The following is a 22,436-nucleotide window of genomic DNA, read 5'->3' as shown; positions in this document are numbered from 1 at the left end:
GCAGCCTGGGGTGGATCCCTAGCATAGGAATGGATCCGGCTTAACGAGGACAGACTCTGACAGTCGCATTTCAGAATTCTGCCCACCTCAGCAGAAGACGCTAAAGAAAAAAAATTCAGGCACTCAAGAAAAGATCAAATGTTCTTTTGTTATGAAGTCTAGTTGTAACAGGGACATGCATTCACAGCACATAGATGAAGATGAAGAAATTCTACTCCTGGTGTGCAGGAGATCATGCCTCAAATGGCAGGAGCAGAAGGCATACCCAGGCCACAAAGACCACACCACCCTCCTGGAGAATTCAGACTTTGGTTCAGTGGCTTTCCTCGGGTTCACTCTGTCGGGAGATGGAGATTTGGGCTTTGGGCCTGAAAGAATATGGAACAGAACATGTCTGGGTACAGTGCCTTGGCTCCCGGGTGACTGCCGTCTTCAGACATAACCCACTGATCAGCACTTAGCATATATCCTTATAGCCAGAACTGGCCCCTGAGCCCTAGATAAAGAATTATCTTTATCAGGGGTATTTTGGAGCAAATGGAGAATTTCTAAGAGAAGTCATGGATGTCAGCAGGGAGATCTAATACCTGAATTCACTGATGAGTCATTTTTTTTTTAATACCAGGGTTTATAGGATTAAAGGCAATGCTGGAAGAGGTAAAGGGAAAATAATTTTAAGATAAGTATATCATAATTTGGTAAGGATATTTTTGTAGCATGAACACATTTTTATATGAGCACAGAGGGAGGCCTGGTATACTTGCAGAAGGGGCTCCCAGGGCTCCTTCCTGACTTTACAGAAGGGACATTTGATGTGACCCTTGAAGGATCCCTCATATTATGGATCCTATGAATGGCTAGAATCTGACAATTTTCCATTCAGTATTTCTCTTGGAGGTGTTCTTTTCTTTTCCTTGTCATCACTCCTACTCTGGGCAAAAGTCACCCCATCTCACGTCTGTCTCCAGACCATCTTACGATTATACTGTTACTAAAATGCCATCTTTTATATTTTAGTCCCCTCCGTGGATCCTTAATGCTTTCAAATCTCCTTGCTTGCATTCAAGGATCTTCTTGTCTTCAGAAAAGATCTATCTCTTATTTAAACTCCCAGCTTTCACCCTTTCTGGACAAGGCTGCATACTGCTCCATATAGATAACGAATTTATTTCTGCTGTTTCTCTTTTGTTATGTTGTTTCCCGAATCTTCTCCTGTTTACATCACACCATCCTTTAAATTCATCTGAGATTTCACTTTTCCACAATTCCTTGTTTGCCAATTCTAGTTTGCAGTGGCCACCAACAATTTATTTTTATGCTAGAAATGCAGCCATTTGTTATATAAAATAATCACAAAACTCAGCTCATAGTACAACTTGGATATGAAGTTAAAATAAAATTTTAAAATTTGCTTGTAGCAACAATATTATTTCTCCTGAGTCTCTACTTGCTGGTTATTGGGAGAGAGGACTGGGGAGGGGAATTGCCTAAATGTCTGATCCACATGAAAGCTTGGTCCAGTCCTATTATATAAATAATCTCGTAGATAATGGCCTGTCTCTCTTGCATAAAAATACTCAGTTTATTAGATAATCTTTCATTCCTGGCTTCTCTACATAAGTTGCTCCCGTGTTTTACATATCCTCATGGTTTCAGGAGGGGAAGGAGAACTTGTTTTCAAGATGGTTTGGGAAATGGGTGCCTTTTGTCATTTGTTGGCTGTGGCAGCCTTCTTCTTTTCCTTTCTCTTCCCTTCTCCTCCTCTCCATTCTCCTCTTCTCTATTCCTCCTATCCTTCTCCTCCTCTTTCTTCTTTTCTGAGCTTCCCAGACTGGCTACCCTCACTGACTGACACTTCCTTTTATTACCTCTATCAGGTTAGAGTCAAGTCTTGCTGATATGGAATCTATTCTTATTAACTTCATCTAATCAATTGTACAGTTTAACTCTTGGATAACAGTTCTACATCCTTCATTGCATTCCCACTTTAAGTCTACAAATGCCAGTGATAACACTTGTTCGGTGTGTTTCATGCATATAGAAGCTACATCTCCAATAAGATAACAAGCTCATTGAATGACAGTGGTGGTTTATGTTTTTGTTTTGTGTTCTCCCTAGCATGTGACCTAGGGCAAAGCTCATTAAGTATATTTCATAAATAAATGTTGTCTTCAATTTAACTGAAATGAAAAAAATGCTTCTCAGGGAAAGGAAAGCAGAAGAATGTTTGGCATTTTGCTCCCTAAATGTCAAATAAACTGTTTAAGACACAAGAATCCCTAGCTTGTCTTGAGCCGGGATGTGGGACCTAGCTGAGCCAGATTAGGCAAGCTTAGTGTTGACACTGGAAGAATGTGAAGTGAATGAAAGCATTTAATGTAAGCAGTCAGTGTCCCCCATGTGTACTAGAAAGCAGTATTCTATAATAGAGTGCTTATTACTTTGAGAATCAGTCTTGGCTCTGTCATATCCTAGTGTGTGTCTTTGGACTAGTGGCTAAAAACTTTCTACGTCACAGTTTTTTTTTTTTTATTTTTGTATTTTTTTTTTATTATTATACTTTTAAGTTCTAGGGTACATGTGCACAACATGCAGGTTTGTTACATATGTATACATATGCCATGTTGTGTGCTGTATCCATTAACTCGTCGTTTACATTAGGTATATCTCCTAATGCTATCCCTCCCCCCAACCCCTCCCCACAATAGGCCCCGGTAAGTGATGTTCCCCTTCCTGTGTCCAAGTGATCTCATTGTTCAATTCCCACCTATGAGTGAGAACATGTGGTGTTTGGTTTTCTGTTCTTGTGATAGTTTGCTGAGAATGATGGTTCCCAGCTGCATCCATGTCCCTACAAAGGACACAAACTCATCGTTTTTTATGGCTTCATAGTATTCCATGGTATATATGTGCCACATTTTCTTAATCCAGTCTGTCACTGGTGGACATTTGGGTTGATTCCAAGTCTTTGCTATTGTGAATAGTGCTGCAGTAAACATACGTGTGCATGTGTCTTTATAGCAGCATGATTTATAATCCTTTGGGTATATACCCAGTAATGGAATGGCTGGATTAAATGGTATTTCTAGTTCTAGATCCTTGAGGAATTGCCACACTGTTTTCTACAATGGTTGAACTAGTTTACAGTCCCACCAACGGTGTAAAAGTGTTCCTATTTCTCCTCATCCTCTCCAGCACCTGTTGTTTCCTGATTTTTTAATGATTGCCATTCTAACTGGTGTGAGATGGTATCTCATTGTGGTTTTGATTTGTATTTCTCTGATGGCGAGTGATGATGAGCATTTTTTCACGTGTCTGTTGGCTGTATGAATGTCTTCTTTTGAGACGTGTCTGTTCATATCCTTTGCCCACTTTTTGATGGGGTTGTTTGTTTTTTTCTTGTAAATTTGTTTGAGTTCTTTGTAGGTTCTGGATATTAGCCCTTTGTCAGATGAGTAGATTGCAAGAATTTTCTCCCATTCTGTAGGTTGCCTGTTCACTCTGACAGTAGTTTCTTTTGCTATGCAGAAGCTGTTTAGTTTAATGAGATCCCATTTGTCAATTTTTGTTTTTGTTGCCATTGCTTTTGGTGTTTTAGACATGAAGTCCTTGCCCATGCCTATGTCCTGAATGGTATTATCTAGGTTTTCTTCTAGGGTTTTTATGGTTTTAGGTCTAACATTTAAGTCTCTAATCCATCTTGAATTAATTTTTGTATAAGGAGTAAGGAAAGGATGCAGTTTCAACTTTCTATTTATGGCTAGCCAATTTTCCCAGCACCATTTATTAAATAGGGAATCCTTTCCCCATTTCTTGTTTTTGACAGGTTTGTCAAAGATCAGATGGCTGTAGATGTGTGGTATTTTTTCTGAGGACTCTGTTCCATTGGTCTATATCTCTGTTTTGGTACCAGTACCATGCTGTTTTGGTTACTGTAGCCTTGTAGTATAGTTTGAAGTCAGGTAGCGTGATGCCTCCAGCTTTGTTCTTTTGACTTAGGATTGTCTTGGCAATGCAGGGTCTTTCTTGGTTCCATATGAACTTTAAAGCATTTTTTTCCAATTCTGTGAAGAAAGTCATTGGTAGCTTGATGCGGATGGCATTGAATCTATAAATTACCTTGGGCAGTATGGCCATTTTCACAATATTGATTCTTCCTATCCATGAGCATGGTATGTTCTTCCATTTGTTTGTGTCCTCTTTTATTTCACTGAGCAGTGGTTTGTAGTTCTCCTTGAAGAGGTCCTTTACATCCCTTGTAAGTTGGATTCCTAGGTATTTTATTCTCTTTGAAGCAATTGTGAATGGAAGTTCATTCATGATTTGGCTCTCTGTCTGTCTGTTACTGGTGTATAAGAATGCTTGTGATTTTTGCACATTAATTTTGTATCCTGAGACTTTGCTGAAGTTTCTTATGAGCTTAAGGAGATTTTGGGCTGAGATGATGGGTTTTCCTAAATGTACAATCATGTCATCTGCAAACAGGGACAATTTGACTTCCTCTTTTCCTAATGGAATACCCTTGATTTTTTTCTCTTGCCTAATTGCCCTAGCCAGAACTTCCAACACTATGTTGAATAGGAGTGGTGAGAGAGGGCATCCCTGTCTTGTGCCAGTTTTCAAAGGGAATTTTTCCAGTTTTTGCCCATTCAGTATGATATTGGCTGTGGGTTTGTCATAAATATCTCTTATTATTTTGAGATACGTTCCATCAATGCTGAATTCATTGAGAGTTTTTAGGATGAAGAGCTGTTGAATTTTGTCAAAGGCCTTTTCTGCATCTATTGAGATAATCATGTGGTTTTTGTCTTTAGTTCTTTTTATATGCTGGATTATGTTTATTGATTTGCGAATGTTGAACCAGCCTTGCATCCCAGGGATAAAGCCCACTTGATCATGGTGGATAAGCTTTTTCATGTGCTGCTGGATTCGGTTTGCCAGTATTTTATTGAGGATTTTTGCATTAATGTTCATCAGGGATATTGGTCTAAAATTCTCCTTTTTTTGTTGTGTGTCTGCCAGGCTTTGGTATCAGGATGATGTTGGCCTCATAAAATGAGTTAGGGAAGATTCCCTCTTTTTCTATTGATTGGAATAGTTTCAGAAGGAATGGTACCAGCTCCTCCTTGTACCTCTGGTAGAATTCGGCTGTGAATCCGTCTGGTCCTGGACATTTTTTGGTTGGTAGGCTATTAATTATTGCCTCAATTTCAGAGCCTGCTATTGGTCTATTCAGGGATTCAACTTCTTCCTGGTTTCATCTTGGGAGAGTGTAAATGTCCAAGAAATTATCCATTTCTTCTGGGTTTTCTAGTTTATTTGCGTAGAGGTGGTTATAGTATTCTCCGATCGTAGTTTGTATTTCTGTGGTGTCGGTGGTGATATCCCCTTTATCATTTTTTATTGTGTCAATTTATTTGTCTGTTAGTCTTGCTAGTTGTCTATCAATTTCGTTGATCTTTTCAAGAAACCGGCTCCTGGATTCATTGATTTTTTGGAGGGTTTTTTGTGTCTCTATCTCCTTCAGTTCTGCTCTGATCTTAGTTATTTCTTGCCTTCTGCTAGCGTTTTCATATGTTTGCTCTTGCTTCTCTAGTTCTTTTAATTTGTGACGTTAGAGTGTCAATTTTAGATCATTCCTGCTTTCTCTTGTGGGCATTTAGTGCTATACATTTCCCTCTACACACTGCTTTAAATGTGTCCCAGAGATTCTGGTATGTTGTATCTTTGTTCTCATTGGTTTCAAAGAACATCTTTATTTCTACCTTCATTTCGTTATGTATCTGGTAGTCATTCAGGAGCAGGTTGTTCAGTTTCCATGTAGTTGAGCGATTTTGATTGAGTTTCTTAGTCCTGAGTTCTAGTTTGATTGCACTGTGGTCTGAGAGACAGTTTGTTATAATTTCTGTTCTTGTACATTTGCTGAGGAGTGCTTTACTTCCAACTATGTGGTCAATTTTGGAATAAGTGCGATGTGGTGCTTAGAAGAATGTATATTCTGTTGATTTGGAGTGGAGAGTTCCGTAGATGTCTATTAGGTCCACTTGGTGCAGAGTTAAGTTCAATTCCTGGATATCCTTGTTAACTTTCTGACTTGTTGATTTGTCTAATGTTGACAGTGGGGTGTTAAAGTTTCCCGTTATTATTATATGGGAGTCTAAGTCTCTTTGTAAGTGTCTAAGGACTTACTTTATGAATCTGCATGATCCGGTATTGGGTGCATAGATATTTAGGATAGTTAGCTCTTCCTGATGAATTAATCCCTTTACCATTATGTAATGGCCTTCTTTGTCTCTTTTGATCTTTGATGGTTTAAAGTCTATTTTATCAGAGACTAGGATTGCAACCCCTGCTTTTTTTTTGTTTTCCATTTGCTTGGTAGATCTTCCTCCATCCCTTTATTTTTAGCCTATGTGTGTCTCTGCATGTGAGATGGGTCTCCTGAATACAGCAAACTGATGGATCTTGACTCTTTATCCAGTTTGCCAGTCTGTGTCTTTTAATTGGACCGTTTAGTCCATTTACATTTAAGGTTAATATTGTTATGTGTGAACTTGATCCTGTCATTATGATATTAGCTAGTTATTTTACTCGTTAGTTGATGCAGTTTCTTCCTAGCCTCGATGGTCTTTACATTTTGGTATGTTTTTGCTATGGCTGGTACTGGTTGTTCCTTTCCTTGTTTAGTGTTTCCTTCAGGATCTCTTGTAGGGCAGGCCTGGTGGTGACAAAATCTCTAAGCATTTGCTTATCTGTAAAGGATTTTATTTCTCCTTCACTTATGAAACTTAGTTTGGCTGGATATGAAATTCTGGGTTGAAAATTCTTTTCTTTAACAATGTTGAATATTGGCCCCCACTCTCTTCTGGCTTGTAGAGTTTCTGCTGAGAGATCTGCTGTTAGTCTGATGGGCTTCCCTTTGTGGGTGACCCGACCTTTCTCTGTGACTGCCCTTAACATTTTTTCCTTCATTTCAACTTTGGTGAATATGACAATTATGTGTCTTAGAGTTGCTCTTCTCGAGGAGTATCTTTGTGGCGTTCTCTGTATTTCCTGAATTTGAATGTTGCCCTGCCCTACTAGGTTGGGGAAGTTCTCCTGGATGATATCCTGCAGAGTGTTTTCCAACTTGGTTCCTTTTTCCCCATCACTTTCAGGCACACCAGTCAGATGTAGATTTGGTCTTTTCACATAATCCCATATTTCTTGGAGGCTTTGTTCATTTCTTTTTACTCTTTTTTCTCTGCATTTCTCATCTTGTTTCATTTCATTCATTTGATCTTCAATCACTGATAATCTTTCTTCCAGTTGATCGAGTCTGTTACTGAAGCTTGTGCATTTGTGACGTAGTTCTCGTGTCATGGTTTTCATCTCTATCAGTTCTTTTATGATCTTCTCTGCACTGATTATTCTAGTTATCCATTCATCCATTATTTTTTCAAGGTTTTTAGTTTCTTTGCACTGGTTACGTAGTTCCTCCTTTAGCTCTGAGAAGTTTGATCAACTGAAACCTTCTTCTCTCAACTCGTGAAAGTCATTCTCCGTCCAGCTTTGTTCCCTGGGAGATGCGCTCTTATTTTTTCAATTTCCAGCTTTTCTGCACTGCTTTTTCCCCATATTTGTGGTTTTATCTGCCTTTGGCCTTGATGATGGTGACGTACTGATGGGGTTTTGGTGTGGGTGTCCTTTCTGTTTGTTAGTTTTCCTTCTAACAGTTAGGACCCTCAGCTGCAGGTCTGTTGGAGTTTGCTTGAGGTCCATTCCAGACCCTGTTTGCCTGGGTATCAGCAACGGAGGCTGCAGAAGATAGAATATTGCTGAACAGCAAGTGTTGCTATCTGATTCTTGCTTTGGAAGCTTTGTGTCAGGGTGTACCCAGCCGTGAGAGGTGTGATGTGGTGGTCTGCACCTCAGTTGAAAATGCAGAAATCACCTGTCTTCTGTGTCACTCACGCTGGGAGCTGGAGGCTGTAGCTGTTCCTGTTTGGCTATCTTGGGCGCCACCCCTCCTAGGTCACAGTGTTCTCTATTTATAGAGTGAAGGTAATAATCCTGACCTACCTAGTTCAAAGGGTGGTGGTGAAAAGAGAATGTCAGTGATTACCCCTGGGAAACTAGAAAACATGATCTGGATATCAGGCTGCCTTAATCAGATAGCATCATATGCTAAGAACAGAAGTCTACTTACATTAGCTCAGGATAAAGGGGATTCACTGGATGGATATATGGGTTTTTAAGGGAATTTAAGCATAAGCAGGCCTTGAGGGCCTGGAGCCAGAAATCAGAAAATGAGGAACACTGGTTACTTATTCCTATTTAAATGCATAGTTTACTATCTTTCCTCCTCCTTTCTTATCGAATTCATTCTTCTTTGCTGTGGGAACTGGCTTGCTTTGCTTCAACATGAATCTTATAAAAGAAATGGCGAGTCCAGCCCTAGATTGATATGAGTTCTTAACTCTCTTGGCTCCAGCTCTTTTGTTGCAATTTCAAATTCCTGGGAAAGATTGACCTGGTGTGTACCAGATGTTTGCCTCTGGATAGTCAGCTGTGGCCAAGGGGGCTGGTCACATGTACAAATCTGGCCATCCTACGACTGACATTCTAACGTGTCTTCCGCTAATTAGCTCTTGTTAATTTTGTGAAACTTCATTGGTTTATGGAATTTAAGGGAGTTGAGAGTTAGCTAACCGGCCCGTTCAGTCCCTAGAGAATGTTGCCATTGAGCCTAATGCAAAGAAGTTGCTTGCATCCTGCTCTCTTAGACACTTTCCTTTGGTTGGTTTCGAAGAGTGAGATATAGAGAAAACTAGCCATGGCTGGAGGAAGAGGAGGTGATGTAATTTTGTAATTGATGATCCTTCCTATGGCCAGATGGAGGATACAGTCCTCATTTCAACAGAGAAAAGTCATCTGGCCTGGCATGGTGGTTCATGCCTGTAATCCCAGCACTTTGGGAGGCTGAGGCAGGCAGATTGCCTGAGCCCAGGAGTTTGAGACCAGCATGGGCAACATGACAAAACTGTCTCTACAAAAAATTAGCTGGGTGTAGTGGCGCATGCCTGTAGTCCCAGCTGCCTGGGAGACTGAGATGGGAGGATCACCTGAGCTCTGGAGGTCGAGGCTGCAGTGAGCTGTGATCATGCCATTGTGCTCCATCCTGGGTGACAGAGTAAGACACTGACTAAAGAAAAAATCATCCAGTTTTAGTCTTCTTCAGTTTGACTTGCTTCTATTAGTGTAACCTTGTTTAATTTTGCTAAGAAAACAAAAATGTGGATGCAATATAGGATTTTGGAATGTTTCACAGCAAAATAATACAACTAATCTCAGAAGAATGTTTGTTAATTATATTCTATTTTTTCCCTATCTACTTCCAAAAAGGATTTAAGGAAGTTTATAAAGGCCCAAAGTGTAAACAATAAAATACAAAAGTCAAGTAGCAAAAAGAGGAAAATTGTATTTAAAAATCCTGGCTGATAATTTATCAATATCTATTTGTGAAAAAAAATAAAGCTAGATTTCTAACTTAAATGATTCATCTAAATAAATTCCAAATATAACAAATAGTTAAATATGACTGCTAATCTATAAAGGAACTAGGAAAATACATTTAAGTATTTATCTGTTCTCAGAGCAGAGTGGGAAAGCATTTCTAAGCCAATTAATAAGGAAAGAAACCTTAAGGGGAAATATTAATAGAGCTGACTACATGAAAATGTAAAACTTTTTGACTTTACAAAGTACTAAAAACAAAATGAAATGGGGAAAATATTTCCAACAGAAATGACGAAGAGTTGATAATTTCTCTATGAAGTTTAATAGTTTCATCTGATGAAAATAATAAAAAGACAAAAATGCCAATGGATAAAGGATATAAAACAAGAAATTTTTGTAGAATTAATACAAAAATTTGAAGAATTAACACATGAAAAGATATTAAACAATAAAAAGAAAATGCAAGCTGGGCATGGTGGCTCGCACCTCTAATCCCAACACTTTGGGAGGCTGAGGTGGGTGAATCACTTGAGGTCAGGAGTTTGAGACCAGCCTGGCTAACATGGTGAAAACCCATCTCTATTAAAAATGCAAAAACAAATTAGCCAGCCATGGTGGCAGAAGCCTGTAATCCCAGCCACTCGAGAGGCTGAGATAGGAGAATCTCTTGAACCTGGGAGGTCCAGCCTAGGTGACAAAGCAAGACTCTATCTCAAAAAGAAAATGCAAATGAAAACAATGAAGTATTTCTGATTGGGAAAAAAAACTAGAAAATTATAGTGGAGGGCAATTTTGCAATATTTTGAATAGTCTATAAAATGTGTATAACCTTGGATGCAGAAATTTAATTCCAGAAAGAGTTCCTTGGTAAATAATCAAGATTTGTGTGAAGATTTAGATACAAAAGATCTATGTTATCTATTCTTTTGTTGAGTAGAAACTATTTTCCAAAGTTTTTAGAATGAATATTTATTACTTTCATAATAAAAATATAAAATTATGGTGTGTGTGAGTTTGGTTTTTTTTTTTTTTTTTGCGACAGAGTCTTGCTCTGTCACTCAGGCTGGAGTGCAGTGGCACAATCTTGGTTCACTGCAACCTCCACCTCCCAGGTTCAGGCAGTCTCCTGCCTCAGCCTCGTGAGTAGCTGGGACTATAGGCATGCGCCACCACACCCAGCTAATTCTTGTATTTTTTGTAGAGACAGGGTTTCACTGTTTTGGCCAAGCTGTTCTGGAACTCCTGACCTCCAGTGATCCGCCCGCTTCAGCCACCCAAAGTGCTGGGATTACAGACGTAAGCCACCGTGCCTGGTGGCTATATTGCTTTTTTGTATCTGTTTTCTTTAATTATGAAGTTTGACATATCAAAAGTAGATTTTTGATGAATAAAGTAACACTTTTCTCAACTAGTATCTTGCTGTGGAAATTCTGGTGGACGGAATCAATAATTTGGTAAAAAGATCAATGAGTCATCAATATTTGTACAAACACTTTTTATTATGAGAGCAACTTAAGGCATTTACTTAGAATTTATTTGCTTTTGTTGTAGACAGAATTTGAACAAGCTATGTTTTCTGCCATCCATCCTACAGCCAGTTGAAGGCAGGTATTTGGTACCAGTGAAGATATGGGAGGGAGCCTGACAGGGGAGGAAAGACAGATGAATTAAAAACAACAATGACAGGGAATTAGGTGACTCCCAGATAGAGGCAAGTTGGGTGTGGTCTCATGAGATTCTGGTTAACTTATTTCACCTTCTGTTGGCCTCTCTCACTGGGTGATGTGCATGTGGCCTTTTCCCTCTGTCCCCAGGACTGCCCTCCAGATACAGAAGATTTCAGAGCCCAGCAGTGCTCAGCCTACAATGATGTCCAGTATCAGGGGCGTTATTATGAATGGCTTCCACGATATAATGATCCTGCTGCGCCGTGTGCACTCAAGTGTCATGCACGAGGACAAAACTTGGTGGTGGAGCTGGCACCTAAGGTACTGGATGGAACTCGTTGCAACACGGACTCCTTGGACATGTGTATCAGTGGCATCTGTCAGGTAAGCACACTTCCTCCGGAGCCCCTGCTTCAGGGATGTGCTACGCCTACTGTCAATAAACAGAACCCTTTTCTTCTGTACTTTTATTCATGCAGATGAAAATATTGCTATTGGCCATGTACAGTGGCTTACACCTGTAATCCCAGTTTTGTATTTTTGTACACCAAATACAAATTATATTTGTATCCCAATTTTGTATTTTTAGTACAGATGAGGTTTCATCATGTTGGCCAGGCTGATCTTGTACTCCTGACCTCAGGTGATTCGCCTGCCTCAGCCTCTCAAAGTGCTGGGATTACAGGCATGAGCCACCGCCCCTGGCTATAGATTAGTGATTCTCTAACTTGAACATGCATCAGAGTCACCTGGAGGGCTTGTGATAACAGAATGTTGTGCTCATCCCCCAGAGTTTGTGATTCAGTAGGTAAGGGATGGGGCCCAAAGATCTGCATTTCTAACAAGTTCCCTGGAGATACTGAAGCTGTGGGTCTGGGGAATATACTTTGAGAACCACTGTTTTGGAAGAGTAATACTGGAGAGTCTCTTATTAAATTAAGCTTTCTTATTAAAATTAATTCATTGTTTTGGATCTTTGGGAATAATGATTTATTTACTGAAAAACTAACATGAATGCATTCCAGCAGATTTTTCAGAGTGGTCTCTGCAGAGCTATGACAAGTGTGACTGGGATAAACCTCAGTGGCTTGTAATGAGTGTAAGGATTCAAGACACTTTCGGCCAGGTGTGGTGGCTCACCCTGTAATCCCAGCACTTTGGGAGGCCAAGGTGGGTGGATCACTTGAGGTCAGGAGATCAAGACCAGCCTGGCAACATGGTGAAACCCCATCTCCACTAAAAATACAAAAATTAGCTGGATGTGATGGTGTGTGCCTGTAATCCGAGCTACTAGGGAGGCTGAGGCTGGAGAATCACTTGAACCCAGGAGGTGGAGGTTGCAGTGAGCCAGGATCATGCCACTGCATTCCAGCCTGGGTGACAGAGCAAGACTGTCTCAAAAAGAAAAAAAAATTAAAAAGACACTATGACAGGTTGTGAGGCAGGGATGGCAGGGAAATTATAGGATTCTGCATCTATTCTTTTGACTTCTGAAAAATGTTTTTTAAAAATAATGAATGTGTCTAGTATTTCACCTACTCTGTTGTGCTCATAACAAAAACAATAGTAACAACAGCAGACAAGCAACGTGACCACCTACTAAGTGTGAAGCACTACCAGGAGTTTCAGACTTAAAGTGCTCAAAGGTGAACCTTCATCCTGATTTTCAAACTAGCTTCAACTTTGTTCATCCCTTTATCTAAAAAATGGCTTCTAGTTGCTCATCCCAAAACTTTGACATCATTCTGCCTTTATTTCAACCCACACATTTGATCCATTGCCACGTCCTGTCAATTTTCCCTCCAAAGATTACTTTTAATTTAGCACATCTTGCCATCTTTACTGCCTTTCTTGTAGCCTAAGTCCTTATTAGCTAATCTAAATCGCATTAACAGCTTTCTATTCTGTTCTCCCAGCTCCCACTATGATTCCCTCCAGTGTGTTATTCACACAGCAGCCAAAGTGATTATGTTAAAAGGCAATCAGAGCTTGTCATTCTTGCATTCCCCAAAGCCCCTCAATGGCTTGTCTTTGCATTAATGATGAAATTGAGGATTCTTGTCAGTCTCCTTTAGGCTCTTCCGGCACTATCCACCTCCCTGCCCTTTTAAAACAGACTCAATTTTCTTTCTCTCTTTTTTTTAAGAGACGGGGTCTCACCCTGTCACCCAGGCTGTAATACAGGAACATGATCATGCCTCATTGCAGATTCATCCTCCTGGGCTCAAGCAATCCTCCTGCCTCAGCCTCCTATGTAGCTGGGACTGCAGGCATGTGCCATCATGCTCAGCCAATTTTTTGTTTGTTTGATTTCTGTAGAGATGGGGTTCTCACTATGTTGCTCAGGCTGGCCTTGAACCTCCCAAAATACTGGCATAACAGGCATGAGCCACCATACCTGGCCTGACTCAATTTTTAGAGCAATTTTAGATTCACAGCAAAATTTAGTGGAAGGTGGAATTTTCCCATAGGACCCCCCTGCTTCCTTATATGCACCGCCACCCCTGCTATCAACATTCCCCACTAAAGTGATACAGTTATTACATTCGATGAACCTACGTCGACACATCATAATCACCCAAAGTTCATAGTTTACATTAGGTCTCACTCTTGGTGTTGTAAATTCTATGAGTTTGGACAAATGTATAATGACATGTGTCCACTATTATAGTATAATGCAGAGTAGTTTCACTGACCTAAAAATCCTCCATGCTTTTCTCTTTCATCCCTCTCTCCTCGTTAACTCCTGGCAACCGTGGATCTTTTTACTGTCTCCATAGTTTTGCCTTTTCCGGAATGCCATAGAGTTGGAATCATATAGTATGGAGCCTTTTCGGATTGGCTTCTTTCATGTGGTAATATATTACACATTTCAGTTTCCTCAGTGTCTTTTCATGACTTGATAGCTCATTTCTTTTTTTTTTTCATTTAAAACATTTAAGAGAAAAAATTAAATTAATGGAATGTTTCACAAATTTCCATGTCCTCCTGGCACAGGGGGCATGCTAATCATCTCTGTATCATTCCAATTTTAGTATATGTGCTGCCGAAGTGAGCACAGTAGCTCATTTCCTTTTAACACTGAATAATATTCCATCGTCTGGATGTACTGCAGTTTATTTATCCATTCACCTACTGAAGGACACTTTGGTTGCTTTCTACTTTTGGCAAAAGGTCAAAGCTTACCATGTAATTCTTCCATTTTATAAACAGTCTATTGTTGCCCTTTACTGCCATCAGTTAAGTTTTGGGCTCTTTGACCAAATGATAATAGTAATCCTTCTCAGTGGGATTATGCTTTTGTTTTCCGAGTTCTTGACCATGATCATGCATTGCTTTTATAATTAAAATGAATCGTTATTAAAAGTAATTTAGGTTGGGTGCATTGGCTTCTGCCTATAATCACAAGACTTTGGGAGGCCAAGAGAGGAGGATTCCTTGAGCCTAGGAGTTCGAGACCAGCCTGGGCAACATGGGGAAACCTTGTTTCTACAAAACCTTTTTAACAATTAGCTGGGTGTGGTGGCCCAAGCCTATGGTCCTAGCTACTTGCTACTCAGGAACCTGAGGCAAGAGACTGGCTTGAGTCCAGGTGGTCGAGGCTGCACTGAGCTATGATTGCACTACTGTACTCCAGCCTATGATAGGGCGAGATCCTGTTTCTAAAAAATAAAAATATAAATATAAATAAATAAAAGAAATTTAGTCTGGGCTCAAGGAGTGCACTCTGGATAAGGTGATGTTTGGACAGTGAGGTTTTGAAAATTTGAGTAAACGTTAGATAAACCAAGGTGAGGAAGAATGACAAGCAGAAGGGACAGGAATGTAACAGCAGGTACAGATGTGTTTAAGGGTCCAGGAGTACATTCTGGAGAGTTGAGGTGAGAATACCCACGGAATAGTGCTAGGAGATGAGGCTACCAGTGGAGGTGGAAACCAATTGTTAACTTATTCTGAAAGTTGAGAGAGGAGCTGTTTCATAATTTTATAAAGAATTTCAGCCTGTCTTTAGAAAGGTCATTTCAGTGGCAAAGTGGCAGGTTATTTGCAGAGGACAGGGATCTAGCCAAACAATAGAAGGTCAAGTATGGGATAATAAGAACTTAAAATAAGGCAAGAGGTAGAATGAATTCAGTGGAGACAAATTCTAAAGGTTAAGGATGCATTTTTTTTTTTTTTTGAGACAGGGTCTTGCTCTGTTGTCCAGGCTGAAGTGTAATGGTGTGGTTACAGCTCAGTACAGCCTTGAGCTACTGGGCTCAAGTAATCCTCCCAACTTAGTCTGCACTCTACCCCCAAGTAGCTGGGACTACAGAAATGTTCCACCATGCTAGGATAATTTTTATTTTTTGAATTTTTTGTAGAGATCAGGTGTAACTTTGTTGCCCAGACTGATCTCCAACTCCTGAATTCGAGCAACCTTCCTATCTTGGCCCCCCACAATACTGGGGTTATAGACGTGAGCCACTGAACCTGGCCCTGGAAACAGATCTTTTAGGACTGAATGTTTGGTTGGATATGGGGAGCGAGAAAATGATATCTAGATTTCTGATATCATGATTTAACTAGATAGATAGTGAGACCATTCATCAAGACAAAATATTGGGTTAGAACCAGGGGCATGGGGCAAAGGTGATGAGCTAGATGTGCCTGTGAATATTAAGTTGATATATGAATTTAGAGCTTAGGAGAGAAATCTAGACTAGAAATATAGATCTAGGGCTGTCACATGGTTAAATCTAATCATCTAATGTCCTTGGGGACTGAGTAAGAAGGACAGGTTGTACTCTCAAGTACAGAGTCCTGGTGCCCATGATTGACGGGACAAGCACAGGGAGAGATGCCCCTGATGGGGCATTAATTTAATTTAATAATTTATTTGTGGAAGCATCACTCTAATCTCTGCCTTCATCTGCACCTCACCTCCTCTTGTCTATCTCTATGTTTTCCCCTCCTTTCATAAGGACACCTTCATATGATTTCATCTCAACATCCTTAATTACATTTGCAAAGATATTTTTCCAAATATGGTTACATTCACAGGTTCTAGGTGCCATGTCTTTTTTTGGGCAGAGTGCACAATTCAACCTACTACACATAGTAAGGAAGGAATAGGCTGAAATGAGTAGGGATGGTGAGCATAAATCCATCTTTCAAAAAGTATGAATCAGAAGAATAGAGGGAAAGATACAACTACAGCCAGAGGGGGATGTCAGGTCCAGGAAGAATGTCTTCAAGATCAGAGATACTTGGAAAAGCACTGGAGCAGATACAGTTTTTAGGGTACCTGAAGCATATATAATTAGAAGGGCCCTCTTTATTTATTAATTTTTGCGACAAGGTCTCTGTCACCCAGACTGGAGTACAGTGGTGCTATCATGGCTCATTGCAGCCTCAACCTCCTGGGCTCAAGTGATTCTCCCATCTCAACGTCCTGAGTAGCTGGGACCACAGGTGTGCCACCACTGGCTAATTTATGGCAGATTCTTACATAGAAATCCTTCCCAGTTGCAGTCCAGCTTCCCCTCCCCAACTCAAACATTTCAATTCTCAGCAACTCTCAGCATTTGTGGGAGCCCAGACTGGGAACAGCAGGTAGGCAAGACAGAGGGAAAAGGAGAGAGTGGTTGACTGTGAAACTTAAGCTTCATTAACTTCATGGTAAATCCATGAATGAACAAGTATATATGTTGCCAGGCCCTTGGGTGAGTGGAGTATTGACTGAGAGGTAGAAATATACAACTAATGCAGTGAAGTTCCTGGGCTCTTCAAAGGAGTTGATAACAGAAACAAAGGAGACAGATTGCCCATGGACAAGGAGGAGGGACACCTCTTCCCTTGAGGCAGGTAGGAAGACTGAAATATGGGCCACTGATCAGTTTGTATGGGAATGGACAGGAGGGTGAGATATTGTTTGATGGCCTCAATTGAGTGAAATATGAAGCAAAGGCATCTAATCAGAATGAGGGGGCAGGATTTTGAGGAGGAATGAGAAATTTGAAGATGCTCTGAAGAAAATGGAGATGACAAAATATGGTTAGAGAACCCTATGCAGCTAGAGGGAGTAGAAAACCATTGCCTTTGGCACAGTTGGTGTGTGAAGCTAAGGTCGCTTTGACTTTGGGTCAAGGTCATGGACCTACTTGGTGGCTTCCTGTGATGAATAGCTGTGATCAGGACTGTGTAGACTTCAGATTTAGAGAGAACTGCATTCGGATTCAATTTCTACAACTAATTAGCTGAAGACCACTTGGCAACTCCCTTACCATCTTTGAGCCTTGGCCTTTTCATCAGGTAAAAAGGAGATATTATCCTCCTTGTAGGTTCCTGTTTTAAATTCATTTTTCCACAAACCAGCATTCCAAGTGCCCAGCACAATAGCTGATGCACAGGAGGCCTGCAGTCAACATGAGCTCCCCTTCCCACGTTTACCCTTCTGCTCACTGCTCACCACCCCCTGTTCTTATTAATGGTCTAAGTCCAGTTGCATAGTTGGCTCCAGGAGTTTCCAGGGTTTAAAGGGGCTTGCAGAATAAAGGTGGTTTCAATATGAATTAGTCCATTTTAAATGAGTGCTTCTCATCACTTTTTTTGTGATTCTAATGAGTAAGCCAGTTCTTTGGGTGATGAGGAGTGATACCCTGGTCGCTGAAAGCTGGATGCTCTTTTGGCTAGGTGATTTGAATTTAATAATTATATGTACTTCCTAAGAAGTGACTCAGACACTTCTTGGTTGAATTCAGTATCTTTCCTTCAACAGGATAATGTTCACATAAATTTCCTTTCTTGTGCCACGTGGCCCTGGGCATCAGTTAGGCAGATTAAGTGTCTGGTGAGCACCTACTTCATGCTTCCTGGTGATTCTTTCTGCTTGCCTCAGGATCACTGATGTGAGCCATAATGACTACTTGGCATAGACTACACGTAAGTCTTGTAAATGTCTGTATAGTTTTCTCATTTAAATGAACATGTCACAATGCTCTTGGGAACAACTTTCCATTAGCCTGAGCACAACAGACAGCCTGAGACAGCAGTGCTCACTGAATGAAATTTGCTTCTGCTTTGGAGGTCTGATTTTTATTAGAGGCATGACCTGGTTGGTACCAGCTCTGCAGACCAAATCTGATTTGTCATTCATGTTTATTGAATTCCCTGATAACTGTGCAGATGAAGAAACCACTTAGAATTTAGAATAAAAATAAAAATAATAGCAACTAACACTGGGTGCTTAGCCCAGGTATCAGGCATTGTGGAAGCCCTTTACTATTAGCTCATCATAATCCTATCAAGTAGGTACAGTATTTATTCCCTGCTTTGTTGATAAGGAAACTGGAAATTGAAGAGGCTAAGTAAATTGCCCAAGTTGTACGGTATCTTAGTCAGTTTGGGCAGCTATCACTAGCTGCCATAGATTGGGTGGCATATTAACAACAGAAATTTATTTTTTACAGTTCTAGAGGCTGGGAAGTCGAAAATCAAAGTGCTGGCAGATTCAGTGTCTGGTGAGGGTCTGCTTCCTGCCTCCTGGTTCATGGAAGCTGTGTGCTTACATGGCAGAAGGGATGAGGGAGGTATCCAGGGTATCTTTTATAATGGTACTAATCCTATTTGTGAGGGCTCCACCCTCATCACCTAATCACCCCCACAATGTTTCACCTCCTAATACCATCACCTTGAGGGTTAGGTCTCTGCATATGAATTTGGGTGCAGACACAAACATTCAGTCTATTTCTGTTGCACATAGCTAGGAAGTGGTAGAGCTGGAATTTGAACCCAGGGAACCTAATTTCAGAAACCAATGTCTTAATTATTGGACTATACTGATCATACTTTTTGTATTGATACAAGTGTAGCTGAAGTTTGTAACTGAAAATGATGTATAATTCGGTAAAGAACAGTCAGTTCAAGAGATGATTCATGCTTAGATGGCTTAGTACAGAGATTAAAAGTCAAATGTCTACACACTGCCCCAGAGAGAAACTGCTCAGATGTAGTCACGTTGGGTGGTGACTGGTGGTGAACTGGAGGATACATGCTCATTGTGAAGGGGGCAACTATGTATAAACATGTTGGAAGTTTTGTTTTGTTTTTGTTTTTGTCAAGAGAAGCCGGAAAACTGGATTTTAATGTGAAACTTCTAATTTTAAAAACCATCTTCTTGTTAATAACCGTGCTGTATCCATTAATGGTTATAGTCCTGTATAGTATAGGCTGGATTTTCCTGCAGTAACCAACAACCCCCAAAGCTCAGTAGCTTAAAACAATTAAAGGTTACTTCTTGCTGATACCACTTGCCCAACAGCGGTTGACAGGAGCCTCAGCTCTTAGAATGTCTGGGAGACTAAGGTTGAGGTAGGCTTTATTTGGACACATTTGTTACATAATAACTGCAGTAGTGCAAGGGGAACATGGGACTCAGACACTGACCCTTGAATCTTCTTATAGAAGTGACACAGATCAATCACTTAGACTCATATTTCATTGGCCAAAGTTAGTTAATGACCACACCTAACTTCAAAGGGAGTGGAGAAGTACAGACCTTCTGTGGGCTGAAAGAACCAAAATGTTTTTGAGTATCCCTACTGACTACCACAGCTCCATATACTCTGATTTTTGAGACAGAAATGTCAGATTTTTTCCCCCCAAGTTAGAATCCAATTTGCAGGTATTTCAAACAGTTGATTTAAAAAAAAATTGTTTTGTTCTTGAATGATTAAATTTGACTGCTCTGAAAAATTCATATTTTGCTTCATTTGGACTAGTGCCACTTATTTAAGTATTATCGTCTTTTAGCTGATTAGGAAATCATAAGCAGGAACTGTGAAATAATTTTTAACTGAAGTGATGATTTATAGATGAATATTTATTCCAAAAAGCACTACTCATATATTTAAAATATTTGTTTATATCATCCACTATCTTGTGTGACTTGTCTCATTAACTACACTGTAAAGTAAGAATCTTATGTTATTAATTTATACTATGTAGTGTCTGGCAATATATAAAATGGTTATTTAATAGATGTTAATAAATTTTATTGATATATCTGTCAATTAGTAGTTAATAAATCACTGTAATTAGAGATCATGACTTCAGACGATGTCATAGAAGTTGGAAACACTTCAGGCAATTTTTTAGAAGTTGCTTATTGTTGATTATGATGGGATATGAAAGCCAAAATTCAGTAGCCCCTCAATTTCAAAGGCATTTCTGGCTTATTCCTTATGAATTCCAATGCAAGACTTTCTTTTCAAATATCATTTTTCTGTGATGTTTTCACATGCTTTATTTGGTTATAACATTTGGATGAATTGTAACTTTACAAAAATTATGAAGCAAATATAAGTGCTCAGGGAGGTATTCAATTGCCCGAGATCTTACAAGGCCTTAAACACTCTTCAAAACAAGCCCCTCCTAGGTCCTAAACCCACACCCTTCCTGGATGACTAGATAGAGAGTGATTCTCCTTCTCATGAAATGCAGAGTGCTCAGGGACATGAATGTGTGAGGACAGAGCTTGGCCCAGGAGCAGTGTTTCTATAATTTAATAGTGGAATTACTCCCCTTGGAGAAAGTTGCATGAACACAAGTTACTCATTGATTGAATCTCGACCATGCAAGTGTGTTTCCAAAATCAATCACTCTTAAGTTGTTCCACATGTACTTGTAAATATGAATACAATGGCCTGTGTAACTGGGCTTTTGTTGTTGTCTATCTGCTGATACTTAAGGTAGAGGAAGTTGTAATGTAGTGTTAAGATTCTGGGTCGGATAACTTGGGTTTTAAAACCATTACCAACACTGTATACTAGCTGTATAATATTGGCCAATCATTTACTCAGTAATGTTTAGATTCCTTATTTATAAAATAGAGTGAAAGGTATCACCTACATCATAAAATTGCTCTGAAGATTAAATGAAATAACGTGTACAATATTCATGGCATAATGCCAGGTACATGCTAAGCATTCAATAAAAATCAGCAATTATTAATATTGTATTACCATCTTTATAAAACCATATAATCAGGATTAAAGGATCTCAAAAGTCATTGGATAAAAGCACTCATCCAATGATTTAATCCCCCCTACAATTGTTCCACCAAGAGGTCTCCTAGACTATGACTGAATACTTATAATTAGATAACTCTGACTTTTCAAACTTTCTCATATTGAACCAAATTATGCTTAAACCTGTAGCTTTCACCATTTGGAAATACAAAGAACAAAAGTAGACCCTTTCCTCATGATAGCTCTTTGTGAATTTGAAAATATCTCTAATCATAAGCTACTCCCTCAACTTCCTTGGAACTTACTACCTCTCCCTGAAATTTTCACTAGGTCTTTCTCTTTCCCTTCGACACCAAAATGTTGGAAAGAATAGTGTATAAATAATTGTCCCAACTTCCTCTAGTTTCATTTCTTCTTCAACAGCTTGAATATAGAGTCTAATTCAACAACTCTCCAAGCTGAAGCATGGGGGCTACCCAGGAGTCAAGATGAAAAACAGAGAGAAATAATAACATTGGCCGTCTTTTATTGAATCCTTTATAATGTTTGAATGATTATACTAAGAATTTTACATATGTTTTCTCATTGAATCCTCACTAGGCCCTATGTGAAGTATATATTGGTATTATTCTCTCTATTTTACTGTTGAGGAAAACGAGTCTCTGAGAGTTTGAATTTTTCAACATCCTGCAGCTTAAAAGGTTGGTGGGTGGATCCAGGTTTGTACGTGGGTGTTTTCTTCCTCCAAAGTCCCTGCGCTTAAACACTAGGTTTATAAATAAAGTTAGATGAATATGGGAAGGAAGAGATAAACCATCAAATCAGTTGATATTATTGTCTTTTACACATTATGTAAAATATATGCTTACAAAATAAAAAAGAAATATAAGACATGGCCTTTTTTTCTCATATAAGCAAGCCTGTAATCTAGCAAATACACACACATATGTACACATGAAAAATGACAAGAGAAGGAAAGATAGCAGTATAAACACATATTTTATATGAGACATCTCTCCTTTTAGTTCCTTTTTATATTTTAAAAATTGTTTATAAATATATAGGTATGACAGAGGTGGAGATACATAGGCCTAGGTACAGCTAATGATAAAGACGAGGAGCTATAAACATATAGATAAAGGCTACAGACAGATATTAATATAGGGATATAGGGATATAGGTATTTAGAGATAGAAGTAAAAACAGAAAAAAAAAGATATTTAAAGTAAAACTATGAACCAGAAGGTTATACATGAAATTT

General features: G+C 39.4%; 1 protein-coding gene and 1 non-coding gene across 12 annotated transcripts in view; one reads left to right on the top strand and one right to left on the bottom strand.

Moving 5' to 3' along the window:
* ADAMTSL3 (ADAMTS like 3) overlaps positions 1-22,436 on the top strand; it is a 406,645-nt gene that overhangs the window by 165,151 nt on the left and 219,058 nt on the right. For all 11 annotated transcript variants that reach the window (XR_012415261.1, XR_012415259.1, XR_012415260.1 and 8 more), the window contains exon 6: positions 11,313-11,549. Coding sequence is in view for 7 of the 11 variants with exons in the window: in XM_073996528.1 (XP_073852629.1) it covers positions 11,313-11,549 (237 nt within the window). In the remaining 4 variants the exon portion in view is untranslated. The remainder of the gene's footprint in view (positions 1-11,312; positions 11,550-22,436) is intronic.
* LOC123574741 (U6 spliceosomal RNA) lies at positions 14,118-14,224 on the bottom strand. Its single transcript, XR_006699945.2, has one exon. It is a non-coding gene; the product is annotated as a U6 spliceosomal RNA (small nuclear RNA).

This window comes from Macaca fascicularis, chromosome 7 (assembly GCF_037993035.2).
Source record: "Macaca fascicularis isolate 582-1 chromosome 7, T2T-MFA8v1.1".
Classification (NCBI taxonomy): domain Eukaryota; kingdom Metazoa; phylum Chordata; class Mammalia; order Primates; family Cercopithecidae; genus Macaca; species Macaca fascicularis.
Note: the sequence above shows the minus strand (reverse complement) of the source record. Positions and strands in the feature narration are given on the sequence as shown.